Source organism: Lethenteron reissneri, chromosome 64 (assembly GCF_015708825.2).
Source record: "Lethenteron reissneri isolate LAM-NWPU_2019-01 chromosome 64, ASM1570882v1, whole genome shotgun sequence".
Lineage (NCBI taxonomy): Eukaryota > Metazoa > Chordata > Hyperoartia > Petromyzontiformes > Petromyzontidae > Lethenteron > Lethenteron reissneri.
Window position 1 is genome coordinate 12,203,792 of NC_083842.1, and position 16,184 is coordinate 12,219,975.

Genomic DNA, 16,184 nt, shown 5'->3' on the forward strand with positions numbered 1-16,184 from the left:
TAATATTGGTCGCGGAAGCCTACTTACGTCTCAAACAGATGTGAGAGACGGCCCAACGCTCAGCTCTGGCGCGTGGCAGGGGGGCGGCCACCCCCCCCACCCCCACCCCCCCAACCTTGGCACGCGATGAGAGCGCTTGTTTAAAACCAGGGTTGTCCTCTTCGACTGTTATTATTTTCCGGGGGGGGGCATATAACATACAATACAACTTATGTACGCGCTGGCAAGCGGGCCACGTGGCGTAGCGTGCTGCGTGCGCAGACGTCACGGCACCTAAGCTCTTGCCTCCAGTGGCATCGCAGCGTCTAAGCTCTCGTCTCCAGGTCCATCATCTCAATCGCGACGGGAGAGAAAGTCCAGGCACTGCTTATTGCTTTTAATTATTACTCCTGCTACTTGTTTTTTCCACACCTGCACTCACCTTTCTGGATAATTCTGTTTAACCGGGTGAGAACTCAAGAGACCGGGATGAACCCTCATTTGCAAGAGTGTGAGGAATTGGCGTGTTGCGTGCGTGTGTGTTACTGCGGAGAGACAAAAACGGACCTGGATGTACCCCTGCTGGTCGATGAGAAGGTTCTCTGGCTTGAGGTCTCGGTAGATGAGGTCGAGTGAGTGCAGGTACTCGAACGCCAGCACGATCTGAGCCGCGTAGAACCGCGAGTGCGGCTCGCTGCACACGCCCAGGCAGAGAGACACAAGGTCAGAGCGAACACCGGTGAAGGCCGGCAACTGCGGCACACGAGCGGTGTGAGTGGCCAGCACCACGCCGAGGCAAACTTTGCCTCCCCAGCGCTGATGTTAACACACTGCACCGGCAGAGGTCGTAACCAGGTACCCGATACCCTACCCGATACCCGGCTACCCGTACCCGGTGCGGCCGGGTACGGGTACGGGTAGGCCGTGAGTCACTGGTGAGTAACCGTTTGTCACTCATTTCCCAACGTCTTGTCTCTTCTCACAATTCAAGTTCCTAGAATTAACCCACCCGCGCCTGCAACATGGCTTCATCCCAGAGGTCGCAATCGGGGACCCGTACCCGTACCTTACCCGATACCCGGCCGGGTCCGGGTTGACGGGTATCGGGTAGGGTACGGGTACCCATTTGCGACCCTGGTGCGGACGGGTACGGGTACAGGTAAGGAATCAAAACCCGTTTGCGACCTCTGTGCACCGGGTACACATGTAAGCGTGAGTCGACCGAGGGGAAGGCCTAGGACCAGTTAAAATATTCGCCACTGTCATCGTCTGTGACCGGGTTCATGGCGCATTGTGGACGATCGCTCCCCACCTCCCCGTGACAAGTCTCCCCCTCATAAAGCCTGAATAGTGGGGCTGCAGAGTTTGGTAGTACATGTTGTTTACGTCGTTTATTGTGAAAATTCGGTCACAGTTCCTATGATCACTGTTTCATTGCTTTCATGGCTTTATTTTGGTGATACTCGAAAAGTTTTTTGGTTTGGCCATGTTTGTTTGTTGTAGTACAGAGTTAGACTGATGGCCTTAATCTAAGTTGTCTTGTGGTTGTTGTTGTTGTTTAACTTGCATCCCACTGGGATATTTGCACAGGGTTGGTGTACGGTGAATTTTTCTGCAATATTTTGCTGTCTTTTCTGGATTTTCTGTTTACACATAGTCACTTTAAGATGTTTTCTTGTTCATGTTTTTGTTTTTTGTTTGTTGCGGTTGCACCCGATTCAAGAGCCGAATGGCTCACAGAGCTATACCTAATAAATGAACTTTGAACTTGAAGCGAGTACTCTTATGAAGGCCGGCATGGCGCACGAGAGGGTGGTGGTGTGGCCAATACCACGTCCGGCCGCTTTTGTCTCCCGAGTCGCCATTGTGGCGAGATGTTATCTACCTCGCCTGGTATACAGAAAGGTGTGGGTTCGATCCCGACCCTGACAATCTGTATATATGGAGTTTGCGGTGTGTCCCTCCGCGTGGTGGCATGAATCTTTCCTCCGGCTCCTCCGGTTTTTTCTCCCTCCACATTTAGAATGAACGTCACGGCGTTTAGAGTTTTTGGCTGCTGGTATAAATTCCCACGTGATCATGATGATGATATAACAGAGGTCGCAACCGGGTACCCGATACCCGTACCCTACCCGATACCCGGCCGGGTACGGGTACCCGTTTGCGACCCTGGTGCGGCCGGGTACGGGTACGTGTAGGCCGTGAGTCACTGGTGAGTAACTGTTTGTCACTCATTTCCCAACGTCTTGTTTCTTCTCACAATTCAAGTTCCTAGAATCAACCCACCCGCGCCTGCAACATGGCTTCATCCCAGAGGTCGCAATCAGGTACCCTATACCCGTACCCTACCCGTACCCGGCTGGGTACGGATACCCGTTTGCGACCCTGGTGCGGCCGGGTACGGGTAAGGAATCAAAACCCGTTTGCGACCTCTGCGATATAAGCAACTTCCTTGAGCTAAAGTAGCGAGTTGTATATTCTGATAATTCTGATTCTGTCCGATCGGGGGTGGTCATAGGAGGGTTTTGTGTGAATCCTATAAAGCCAGAGAGACCGCCCATATTAAAACTCGCCTCGACCCGCTCGCCTGCTGCGCCGCCGCCGCCGCTGCCGAACTCGGCTTCGTCGTGACTCATAAAACCAAACGTTTTGGAGCAACCTTGGTTTTGTTTCCTCCCTCAAACATCATAAATCTTCCTTCCAAAGAACTATCCTGAAGCAGAAGATTTGTGTAGGACACGGCGGCCACATCGCTGCAACTTTGGTCCTTAGCCATGCAGCATCGGTAGTTTCACGTGAATGTGGCCATTTTATGGAAGGGACGACTGCTGTTGATGCCGTGTGCGGTGTTCTCTTGTTGGTGTGGTCTGGGACAGTTTTTGTTGTTGTCGTTTTTGCTGCCTTGCCCAAGATTTTAAATACATGTTTTATCTATCTATTTAGTTATAGTGAATTGCTTTACCGTTTCTCTATTTTGCACTACTGTTGTATTGTTGTATTTGGTTGCCGTTGTATAATTTAGCTGACCATCTGTTCAATAAGTAATATTTAAAAAGACTTTTTTTTTTAAACATGCTTTAATGAAATGTACCGTACTCGTAATGGCAAAACTCCACGACTCCAGGAAGTGGCCCCGAAGCTTGCCATAACGTAAGGGGGCCGTGGTGATTTACAGCCAACGTCAGTTGAGCGTGGACAATTAGACCGAAGCCGAAACATAACATATAAAAAAGATTGTTTAAAAATATATATTTTATTTTTAATGATAGAATATAGTATTGTCATCAGTATGACATAAGTATACCAAGTTTGCAGTCGATAGCACATTGGCAAGTGGGTTAAAATTGAGTTACACGATTTGGGGATACAACAACAACAGAGTGAGTTAAATAAAAGCGTGTAAAAAGAGCTTTATATCTCATCGGATTCCTCCCCCTCCCTCCTCCTCTTCCCCCCTCCTCCTCCCCCCTCCTCCTCCCCCCCTCCTCCTACCCCCTCCTTCGTCTTCCTCCCTCCCCCCTCCTCCCCCAGTCTAAACAAAGGTTCTGATTCGAAAGGCCGAGCCACCGCACGCACGGTGGTTACCTGAAGCGTCCGATCCTCCGCAGGTGGGAGAACATCTCTCCCCCGGGCACGTACTCCAGCACCATGTACAGGTTAGAGTTGTCCTGCACAAGACAAAGAACAAAGATCCCCCCGTATAGCCTCGACGGTCTCCTGGGGGCAAGTGCTGTTAACGAGCACCAATCAAGGCCGGAGCGACGCACGACGGAGGTGGTGTGGCCAGCACCACTCCCCCACGCGGACTTTGTCTGCCCAGCGCCGATGTTTGCCGATGTTTCCGCAGCATAGCAGGCACTTAATTGAGGCTGAGTCAACCTAGGTGAGGCCCAGCACCAGTCCAGATGATCGTCATCGGCGGTATTGACGGTGAGCTGGAATCGAACTCAGGTGGCAGGTTTCTCAGTGCAGCACTAGTCCGCTCCCCCCCCCAAAAAGACAAACATCCCCCGTATAGCCTTTAACAGACTGTTGGGGTAAGAGCTGTTAACGAGCGGCACCTAAGAAGGCCGGCAAAGGCACACGATGTGGGTGGTGTGACCAGCGCTACGCACCCGACCGCAACTTTGTCTCCCAAGTGACGATGCTTACGCAGCGTAGCAGGTCGTCATCATTTGAAGCCGAGTCAACCAGGACTAGGTGAGGGACGGGACGAGGAAAGGACGGCACGGGACGGGACGCGCTACCTTGAAGCTGTACTCGAGGCTGACGAGGAAGGGGAAGCTAATGGCCTGGAGGATCCGCTTCTCGTTGAGTGTGTGCTCCACCTGTTTTAACTTCACCACCTGCAAAGAGACAAAGTTCCCGTCGTTTGCCAGGTATCTTCGCACGTTCTTGGGAGGGGGGGGGGGGTACCGAAGGTGGACGCGCCAAAAACTGGAGTGGGGCGACATTTATGGGATTCAGTGCAGAATTGGAATTTTTTTGTTTTATACCGGTGGAATCCGATGAGCTGTAAAGCTCTTTATATGTCCAGTAGGGGCGGGTCAGAAAGTTACAACAACATACAATACGAAAAGGCGATAGGAGTGCAAAGTAAGCGATTCAATCAATTGCAACGACGACGAAAAAGCGACGTTTATTTTATCAGGTATGCCACCACCAGAGGTCGCAAACGGGTTTTGATTCCTTACCCGTACCCGGCCGCAGCAGGGAAGCAAACGAGTACCCGTACCCGTACCGTATCCCGGCCGGGTATGGGTACTCGTACGCTACCCATACCCGTACCCTACCCGAAATGAGTGACAAACGGTTACTCACCGGTGACTCACGGCCTACCCGTACCCGTACCCGGCCGCACCAGGGTCCCAAACGGGTACCCGTACCCAGCCGGGTACGGGTAGCCGGGTATCGGGTAGGGTACGGGTATCGGGTACCCGGTTGCGACCTCTGGCCACCACTGAGCTGTGAGCTTCTGTTTCAGAAGCTCACAGCTCCCCACCACTTCGTTGAGCTATCGACAGCACTGCGGGCACCTTCTGCTTGTCGAGGATCTTCATGGCGAAGTATCGGTCCGTCGCCTTGTGCTTGACGAGCATGACTCGCCCGAACGAGCCCGTTCCCAGCGTCTTCATCCGCTCAAAGTCGTCCAGGCACGATGTGTTCTGCGTGCGCCGAAGACAGCGGACACCCCCGGCAAAGACTTCAGTCGACCGTTGGGGGCGAGCGCTGTTGTAAGCGAGCGCCCGATCAAGGCCGGCACGGCGCACGAGAGTGGGGGGGGGTGGGTGGGGGACGGCCAGCACCACCCCATGCGCTGATGTTTACTCGTACTCGTTTGAGGCACGCACAGACGCATGCACGCTTACAAGCGCTCACAGGCAAAGACAAAGATCCCCCGTGTAGCCTTAACAGACTGTAGGGGCAAGTGCTGTTAGCGAGCACCTATGAAGGCCGACACGGCACACGAGGGGGTGGGTGGCCAGCACCACGCCCGACCGCCTTTGTCTCCCCAGTGGCGATGTTTACACACCGCACCAGGTACTCATTTAAGGCTGAGTCGACCTATGGGAGGCCCAGGACCGGTTCAGATAATCGTCACTGGTGTTGGCCGCGAGCGGGAATCGAACCCGGGTCGCTAGGTTCATAGCGCAGCACGCTAACCACTACACTACCGCTCCCCATACACAAAGACAAAAGACACACACACGCGCACACACGCGCACACGCGCGCACACGCGCGCACACGCGCGCACACGCGCGCACACGCGCGCACACGCGCGCACGTGCCGCTCCTCCCACCTGTTGGGGGTTTTCCCATTTCTTCAGGAAGTCTTCCTTGGCTTTGGCCAAAAACTCCTTCACTGCAAAAATACACAAGGCGGCAACGGCAGGGGAGGGAGGGGAGGGGGAGGGCATGATAACAGCAACAACGACGACAACGACGATGGGAGCGCCGCGCGCGTCGGCGCGACGAACTCTCTCCCCAGCGGCGAAAATCCAGGGCGGAAGCGGCTTTGTTACGGCGGCGCTGGCTACGGCGGGCAGCATGCTGCAACATGCATCGTAGCTGCGTGACAAGAGCAGTTCAAACTATTGTAAACTGCAGATATTGACATGCCATGGTTCTTTCGGTAAAGTCAAGTAGATAGAAAAAATAACAATAAAATTATATTGAATTTGTATTACCAGGTAAGGCCCGCTGAGCTATGTTAGCTGCTTTGTTTTTTACAAGCGACCTGGCCATGACAAATTACAGGTCAGCGAAACGGGCTTATCATCATCATCATCATCGCGTGGACATTTAGAACAGGAGCCAAATAACGTGATGTTGATTCTAAATGTGGAGGGGAAAAAACTGGAGGAATCCCGAGAAAAATCCACGCGACCACGGGGAGAGATGAGAGAGACACCGCAAACTCCAAATATACAGCCAGGTGTCAGGGTCGGGATCGAACCCACGACCTCCTGTATACCAAGCGAGGTAGTTAACATCTCCTAGCCACCGTGATGATGATGAGAGAGACACCGCAAACTCCAAATATACAGCAGGCGTCAGGGTCGGGATCAAACCAACGACCTCCTGTATACCAGGCGAGGTAGTTAACGTCTCCTTGCCATCGTGGTGCCCCACTGTGATCGCTGGATGCTTTGGATGTCATCTGCCAGCCGAGTAGCTCCCTCGACAAAGAGCTTCGTGGCCCGAAGTGCTTTCGTCGGGAAATAAACTGCTGATAAAACTTCTGAACTCCTGACGCAAAATTGCGTTGGCAGAAGTCAAACCTGGATTTTAACCGGAGAGTTTTTAGCACTGCGCGTGCCTGAATTTAAAAGGGTATTTTTTTCACGTCATAAAATAAATTGGTTCGAAGTGGAAGGAGTCTTTTTTTTTATAAATCTCATGAATCGTGACAATTAACGACTAGAATGTAAAGCTCTCTGTATAGAAGCAACTGACGCCTCATTAAGGACGCAATTCATGCCCTCCCCATTGTTGTTTACTTATTTATGAATCATCACAATTCAAAGAACCGATCAATTTCACGTCTCATTTTTGGCGGCTGCGGCTGTAGGTTTAACGACACGTTCCTATTTACACGATCTCACCCAAAAAAACCTCTTCTGGATCATATTGGTCGCGAAAGCCTACTACTTCTACTACGCGTTAAACCGTCTCATTTTTGTCATCCGTTTCTTATGTTCTCTATCACCTGCTCCATGAGCCCTATAGGTACAAATCCGCACATGTGGTTTGCCAAAATCGTAGATAACCAATGCTTACACATAACCTTCGATGTAATGTACCTCCAGCGTAAGAAAAGTATTTTTACTCGATGAATAATTCACGTAATCACAATCGTCTTCTGCACGTAAGCTCTCATAGCAACAAGCCATTTAGAACCAGCAGCCCCCGTTTCACACTAGGAGAGGTTTGTGATTCAGCTTCCTATGCTAAGTTGGCGGTACGGCCTTGTCCTCCTACAACGCAGTGGGGTTAGTCGCGTTCCTGAAGAACACTGAGTTATGGAAAAATCGCGTCATAATATCATATCGGGGGTAAAGCAACAGTCCGCGATGATACGTGAAACGCGTAACGCAGGGCCCGAACAAAGACTGAGACACGTTCTAGATTTGAAGTTTTCGTGACTGCAAGGATTCATACTCTTTGGTTTTATCGGTAAAGTCACGTAGGTAAATTTTTTAAATAAATTAAATCACGACGTTTCAGGTGCAACACAAGCCTCCTTCTTCTTTAGTTGTCCCCACCTGAAGAAGGACGCTTGTGTTGCGCCCAAAACGTCGTGATTTAATTTATTAAAATTTTTTAACCTACGTGACATTACCGAAAAAAACAAAGAGTACTGAGACACGTGGTGGGTAGCATCTAGAAACATCCAGCATCATCCCAATATGCCTTGAGTGAAGCTTCACCGAGGCAGCCGTAAAAAAACGCTTATTCCTACTCGCGAGACGTAGTTCCGTCCGCTCAACCGCGTTATATCCAGTTCGCATCCGCGTGAAAAAAAGAAATGCGTTCCCTAATACATTCATCGCGTTCTATCCAATTCGCGTTATGAGAACATCACGCGGCGTTACAGGAGAACGGACTATGCCTGGCCAATTGCTGTCACTGTTGTAGTCAAGTTTAATGTCATCTGCTTGACACTGGGTGGCGTCATTGGGTTTTGAGACCATTTTGCTTGAACATCGATCACCTTACACTAACACGGGAATTGAATATATTTTTCCCTGACTTACTGATAGAAAAACAAACTATTGTCAATAAAATCTCTGCTCTGAAAAAGACCAGTACATCGGCGAACCCGATGTAATGATACGTGTCTTGTAATGGCGGTCTTCAACCTGGGCCGATACTTGGGACGTCTGTATGTACGTACGTTGAATTTCTTTTGCCCCTTACGGAGCCAACCATGCTAATCGGAGGTGCAGTGTTGAGTGTATGGAAAGGTTTCAGCCAATGGGCAGTGTTGTATCTATGGGCAGTATGTATGTTGAACTTCTTTTGCACCATACGTAGCCAACCGTGCTAATCGGAGGTGAGAGATGGACTCGCAAGACGTGACCACTGGAAAGCTGAGAAGGCGCACAAAGTTGTTCTCTGTACCCCCCCCCCCCGCTCCCCCACTGCCTCAACCAACAGGCCTCCCCCAGGTCATCCCAGGTCACCCCAGACCAGCCAGGTCATCCCAGGTCACGCCAGGTCACCCCAGTTCATTCCAGGCCACCCCAGGTCATTCTAGGACACTCCAGGTCACCCCAGGCCACTCCCCCCCCCACCCGTTACCGTTACACAGTTTCACATTCTATGCCCGTTCCGTCAGCCGTCACAGATGCAGGGTGACGGCACGCGAATGGTACGAGGGCCGGGTGCGATTGGTTCACCAGGGGGGAAGTCAGGCGGTCGGTCGTCAGCCTCCGTTTATAACAGCCAACGGGTTCCCGATCGTTGCCGAGCAAAAAACAAACAAACTCAGACGAGCGACAGGCCGGGGGGGGGGGGGGCGGTGGTTTTAAGAGTGTGGTGCTCTCTCATTTCATCTCAACACCAACGTCGTCATTCTCCCCAAACCCCTTTTGGCAACTTCAAAAAAAATGTTGTTGCAGCGATTGCAAAAAAAAAACATGCCGGAGTCGAGTCGCCGTTGCAGGCAGCGAGGGGAGCGATAACGGCGATAACGGCGTGTCCGTACAGGGCGCACCGTCCATTATTTACGAACCGGAATCAACGACGGCGGATTTGAGGCAAGGTCGTCATGCACGCTTTGTAGTGCGACGATTTTTATCGTACGGGACTCATCCCCCCCCTCCACTCCACGCCCGGGGCGTTAACGAACGTTTCGCGTTTGTGCGACTGTTCGCAACGCTCTCAGGAGTGAAACACGAATCGCCGTCCGCGATTCTTGATCGCTTAAAAAGGATTTTCTGGCTTTCACTCGGCAGCAAAAAAAAACTCCACGTGTGTCATCCGTCAATAAGAAGCATGAACACATAATAAGAATAGCTTTTTACCCTTTCTGGCACTGAAACAGGAGTTGCTTCAAGATGGTCAAACACCAAATAGAAACCTTTTGCAAACGAATCGAGTGCTGCATTAACAACACACAGTAGTTGTGGTGAACATGCAAACAAACGTGCTCTGATAATATTGTATGCATTGCCGTTTAAACTGATTGGCCTCCACCAGAGGACAGCCTTCTTGGTGGCCTTGTCTCCACCAGAGTTAGACCAGAAAACACCAAAGGAAAACCGTATAAAGGACAAATGAACGACTCAAAGCGTTAATAGCCCGGGTTGAGCGGTTATATCACGGATACCACTTTGCCAGTATCAAAATTATGAAAACATAACAATAGGCTTTAGCCTTTCTGGCATATAAAACAAGAGGGGTTTTCAGATGTTTAAACACCACATAGATACCTATTGGAAGGCATAAAGTCTCCATTAACTTAAAAATTATAACGTGAAAAATGAGAATAGGTTATTACCATTTCTGTTCACCTTCTGGTGCTCTCTCGTCTACTGACATCAGTGGCGAGACGAGGCCGTGGAGAAGGCTGCAGCTCTAGTGGAGGCCAATCAGTTTCAAAGACAATGCGTGTATTATTGTCAGAGCGCGTTGGTTTTCATGTTCACCACAAGTACGTGTGGTTGATGCAGTACTCGATTCCTTTGCAAAATGTATCTATTTGGCATTTAAACATCTTAACACCTATATTCTTGGTTATTTCGGTAAAGTCAGGTAGAAGGGAAATAATCAAATAATAAAAATAAAACAATAAAATTATCACGACGTTTTGATTGCAACACAAGCAATCATCATCAGGTGTGAAAACTACAGCAAGAAAATGTTCTTGCTTTCTCTCGGCAGCAGAAAATTTTCTTGCTGTGGTTTTCACACCTGATGACGATTGCTTGTGTTGCAATTGAAACGTCGTGAGAATTTTATTGTTTTATTTGTTTTATTTCCCTTCTACGTGACTTTACCGAAAGAACCAAGAATATGAATCCCTGCAGTCACAAAAGCTTTAAATCGAATTCTTAACACCTGTTTTGATTGTTCTAAAGGATAAAGCCTATGCTTATTTTTCATACTTTGATACTGGAAAAGGTCCCAAAAGTGTAACTTATTATCCTTCAATTATGGACGATACCCCAAGTGTTGAAACCTGAACTTTTTTCGCACCTGTACGTAGCCTAACTGTGCTGAACCACTAACCACCGGACGTCTCGCGTACGTTGAAATCTTCAGGAGCCCCCAGAATCATCGTTTGTGGTGCTATTACTGCAGAACAGGGCTTCGATTTTAGCTTTTTTTTGTTTGTGCGAAACTGAGACCGCGTTATTTTCAAGCGTAATATGAACTGCGAGCAAGTGTAACAATGTCCCCCCCCACCCTCCGCTCCCCCCTGCCCACAGACTCAACACTGCCCATAGACTCAACATTGCACCATAGACTCAACACTGCACCATAGACTCAACACTGCACCATAGACTCAACACTGCACCATAGACTCAACACTGCCCATCGATTCAACACTGCCCACAGACTCAACACTGCCCATAGACTCAACACTGCCGGTAGACTCAACACTACCCATAGACTCAGCACTGCCCATAGACTCAACACTGCCCATATTCTCAACACTGCACCATAGACTCAGCACTGCCTGTAGACTCAACACTGCACGTAGACTCAACACTTACCCATAGACTCAACACCGCCCATAGACTCAACACTGCCCATAGACTCAACACTGCCCGTAGACTCAACACTGCCCATAGACTCAACACTGCCCACAGACTCAGCACTGCCCAGACTCAACACTGCCCACAGACTCAACACTGCCCGTAGACTCAACACTGCCCACAGACTCAACGCTGCCCACAGACTCAACGCTGCCCGTAGACTCAACACTGCCCATAGACTCAACACTGCCCATATACTCAACACTGCCTGTAGACTCAACACTGCCCACAGACTCAACGCTGCCCTTAGACTCAACACTGCCCATAGACTCAACGCTGCACCTCCAACTGGCACGGGGGAGGGGGGAGGCCCGGGAGTGGAGGGGGGACTTCATCCAGCAATGAATTTGAGAAAAAAAAGGGAGGGGGGGGCTGTGTGAATGTTCGTCTCCTGAAGCTGTAGGAGGTGATGACTACACAGCTCCCTGCGTTGTGTTTCTGGGGTTATAATAATTATAATAATAAAAATGTACAGGATGTTTCAAAAAGATGGACCCAATTTCAGAGCAGTATACTTGACGATGGCAACATGTTACAATTACACAAAAAGTTACAAACGGTTGAATGAGTGATCAAGTTTTACTAACCATTTTATAAATGCTCTATGTGCCCTCCACCTGCTGTATGGACAACATCGAGACGATAGTTGAATTCGTCCCAAACGCCTCTCAAAGTGTCTTCTTCAACTGAAGTCACCGCTGCCTTGATTCTGTTTTTGAGGTCATCCAGATTAGTCGCTAATGGTGGCACAAAAACACGGTCTTGTGTGACACCATGCTCTTTGACATTGGCGGATCAATGCCAAAACGCCGTTGAAACGCACGCTGCACCGCAATAACGAATTCAGTCTTGCTGAACTGCAGAACGCAAAACGCCCCTTGTGTTGCGGGGTCACCGTCTTGCGAATGACTGAGGCTAGGGGCTGTTTTTGCGCTGGGAAAGGCATTTAGCGGTAAACATTTGAACCTCCATGCCCCGCCCTTTAAAGTGGTAAGAGTTTCATTCATGGGCGTTTCATGGTTGCAGAGATATATCGATTTCAAATCGGGTCCGTATTTTTCAAACGCCCTGTATGAAGCACACTGAAACAACCTTTCTTTAGGGCGCTTCGTCCGATGCGGCGTCTCCTCCTCATTTCACAAAACTTGGCGATCCGTGATTTTTTTTATCTAATCCGCGAATCGCATCTGGAACTCTACGTGACCGCATCGAGAGAGAGAAAGTGATGAGATAAAGTGCGGTGAGGGTACAGGAGAAAGAGAGTGTGCGGTGAGGGTACAGGAGTGATGGGGTGTGTGGTGAGGGTACAGGAGAGTGAGGCAGTGTGTGGTGAGGGTGAGGGTACAGGAGTGAGGGTGTGTGGTGAGGGTACAGGAGTGAGGGGGTGTGTGGTGAGGGTACAGGAGAGAGAGGGTGTGTGGTGAGGGTGAGGGTACAGGAGAGAGGGGGGGTGTGGTGAGGGTACAGGAGTGAGGGGTGTGTGGTGAGGGTACAGGAGAGAGAGGGTGTGTGGTGAGGGTACAGGAGTGAGGCAGTGTGTGGTGAGGGTGAGGGTACGGGAGGGGGTGTGTGGTGAGGGTACAGGAGTGAGGGGGTGTGTGGTGAGGGTACAGGAGTGAGGGGTGTGTGATGAGAGTACAGGAGTGAGGGGGTGTGTGGTGAGGGTGAGGGTACGGGAGTGAGGGGGTGTGTGGTGAGGGTACAGGAGTGGAAACCAATTACCGTCATTAAGAGGGCTTCTCCAGTACTTTGCACTCCTATCGGTTGTTGTATTGTTGTTGTATTGTATTGTTGTTGCATTGTTGTTGCATTGTATTGTTGCTGTATTGTATTGTTGTTGCATTGTATTGTCGTTGCAACAACTTTCTCCGACCCCGTGTCCCGACTGGACCGCCAGTGAAAAAGATCTTCCCAGTCTCAAATCAAGATTCCGATTTCTGATAATTCCAAAACTATCGGTTCCGCAATCTCCAATCTGCACCCCCCCCCCGCCCACCCCCTGCTTTCTCCAATCTGCAGCCCCCCCCCCGGAAATCCGGCACACGTTTTCCCTTATCGGTCAAACGTGCACCCGTCCCGTCGGCCCATGGGGAAAGCCGTGGTCGTGGAGGTCACCGGCCCAGAAAAAAACGAAACAAAAGGGGCTACACTGGGAAAACTTGAGGTGGCCACTCCACAGAACGGTACGCTCCAGAGGGGAGGAGCGCACGCACTCGCGAGAGCAATGGAGCGATGTTTTTTTTCCACACAGCGAGATGGAGGTCGTGACATCGCCAGGTCTATAAGAGGTTTTTATTTTGGGGTTAGATCTTGTGAATATAAATGTGTCTTTAAACCCGCCGCCACCACCACCACCACCCGACACGGCCAATTAGTAAAGTTTTGTCACGTAAACGTGCAAATTCGTTCCTAGTACAGCACACCGGTTGTGTGTTGGAGAGTAAACCCACAACATTTACAATTCGATCCAACCCAAAAACCTCTATTACGGATAATATTGGTCGCGAAAGCCTACGTGTTAAATCGCTGGGTCTAGTTACAAAACAGTCGCGTCAAGATTTATACTCCCCCCGAGCCCCCGCCCCCCACCCCTGACGGTCATTCAATGAATTGTCACAATTTTACTACTCAATTCAAGAATTGGGGCACCATGATGCAATTGATGTTAACTACCTCGCCCGCTATGCCGGAGGTCGCGGGTTCGATCCCGACCCTGACGCCTGCCGTATATTTGGAGTTTGGGGTGTCTATCTCTCTCTCTCCCCGTGGTCGCGTGGATTTTACTCCGGGTCCTCCGGGTTTTCCCATTGAGAATCAACGCGCTTTGGCTGCTATAAATGTCCACACGATAAGCCATTTAATTGGGCAGTCATTTGTAATAGCCAGGTCGCTTATGAGAAAGAGCTACACAGCTCACTTTCTCTCTCTCTACCTCGTGAAATAAAAATAGTTTAGCTTAGTTTAAAATAGTTTACAGTTTTAATTGATTATTTTGTTGTGTTATATCCAACCATCTTAATTGTTATGTTCTCATCAGTTCTGCCTCGTTTATATGGTTACGTTTGCTTCGTTGGCCCTGGGGTAAAATTGCTGTGAAATCGTACAAAGAATCGATTCCCGCAGGCACAATTAATTGCATTCACTGCGAGCATAAGAAACTATGGTGCTTCAAGCAACGAACTCAACGCATCGTTGCGCGCTTGCTTGATAAGAAACCGTTGCTGCCGAGCCGTGAATCGGTGAGGAACTGAGAAGGCGCAGACGATGCTTCAGCGGCTCCGATGATGTTCGTCACAGCTTCTCTGGCTTGTGATACGACTCGACCGAGAGAGACGACTTCTACTGCCACCGCTAGTCCGGCGAGAGAAGGAAAAAAAAAATGCCGCTATCGCAGCCACGAATTTTTAAGCGACGCCAACGGATGTCCCATCGATAAAGTCTCCAGGCTTTTGGGATGAGCCATCAAACAAATACGGTCGCTGCCCTGGCACGGCGCTCTCGGACGAGCTTCTGTGGCCGTCTGGAACGCTCTTCGTTCCGATATTAGGAAGTCCACTGGGAGCTGTGCACTTTTACATCGTGTAGATTGAAAACTAATTTCTTTAAAACTGTCTTTTTGTTCTGGATTTGAAGCTTTCGTGACTGCAAGGATTAAAACTCTTTGGTTTTTTCGGTAAAATCATGTAGGTAAAAAATCTAATAAAATAAATGAAAACTAAATTAAATCACGACGTTTCGGGCTTAAGCCGTTGTGCTTTCGCTACGTTGTCCCAACCTGAAGAAGGACGCTTGTGTTGCGCCCGAAACGTCGTCATTTAATTAAGTTTTCATTTCATTTATTTAATTTTTTACCTACGTGGCTTTTCGTGTTTAGTTTGTTGTCATTCCTCCCGCACCACCGATGATCAGGGTTGGCTACGTACGGTGCGAAAGAAGTCCAACCTATATAGGTACAGGAAGCCACTGGAGATATGCACTTTTAAATTTAGATTGAAACCTCATTTCTTTCGAATTGGCCTTTTATGTTTAGTTTGTTGTCCTTTCTCCGCACCTCCGATTAGCACGGTTCGCAATGTACGGTGCGAAAGAAGTCCAACATATATAGGTACAGGAAGCCACTGGAGATATGCACCTTGAATTAATAAAGATTGAAACTTAATTTCTTTCGAATTGACTTATGTTTAGTTTGTTGTCCTTCCCCCGCACCTCTGATTAGTACGATTGTCTACATACGGTGCGAAAGAAGTTCAACATACACACGCACATACGCATGCTCGCCTTTAGATTGGCTCGAGGTAGGGGTTGGGGGGCAAGGGGGGGGGGAGGCGAGGGGGTAGGGGGCAGGTGGGTGGGTGGCGGTTCACACAAAGCAAAGTGAGCGGCAAGCTCGCGTGGGGTCAACAGCATAGCTGCTGTCGCGGGGTCCGCGCGGAGGCGTCAACTCCGGAGAGTGGAACCCGGGGGGGTGCGAGGTGGGGAGGCCGTGTTCACCGGCCGCTATAAAAGCGTGGGGGTGGGGGGGGGGTTCGCGTGGGGCGGTGCTCGCTACTTGTGTGGGGGAGGGCTGGTGGCACCGCATACAGAGGACGGGGGGGGGGCCGTTGGAAGCTGCAGCTGCATGGGGGGGAGCGTCCGCAAGTGAACGGAATTTCTCTGCGAATCAACGCGCAGGCGCGCCGTTCGCTTTTTTGATGTAGGGGGGCTGGGGAGGGGGGCGAGGGAGTTCGCGAGCGCTCCGTGATTTTGCGCCAATTTTAAAAGAGAAGGGGGGAAAAAACGGGAGCGGACGAATCGGTTGGAAACGTCGGTGCCAATTTTTTTGGACTCGGGAACGGACACCACCCCCCCTCCCCGCTCCCCCCCCCCCCCGCCTCCGGCAGTTTTCGAGACTCTCTCGGCGCGGTTCACGTCCAGTAGGCCGTTAGTGGGGAACAGCA

General features: G+C 50.2%; 1 protein-coding gene across 8 annotated transcripts in view; it reads right to left on the reverse strand.

Moving 5' to 3' along the window:
* The window catches only part of LOC133359043 (cAMP-dependent protein kinase catalytic subunit alpha-like), a 125,579-nt gene that overhangs the window by 18,785 nt on the left and 90,610 nt on the right, over positions 1–16,184 (reverse strand). For all 8 annotated transcript variants that reach the window (XM_061577419.1, XM_061577417.1, XM_061577415.1 and 5 more), the window contains 5 exons: positions 5,782–5,843; positions 5,016–5,144; positions 4,227–4,325; positions 3,565–3,647; positions 547–673 (listed from right to left, as the gene is read on the reverse strand). In XM_061577419.1, coding sequence (XP_061433403.1) covers positions 547–673; positions 3,565–3,647; positions 4,227–4,325; positions 5,016–5,144; positions 5,782–5,843 — 500 coding nt within the window. The remainder of the gene's footprint in view (positions 1–546; positions 674–3,564; positions 3,648–4,226; positions 4,326–5,015; positions 5,145–5,781; positions 5,844–16,184) is intronic.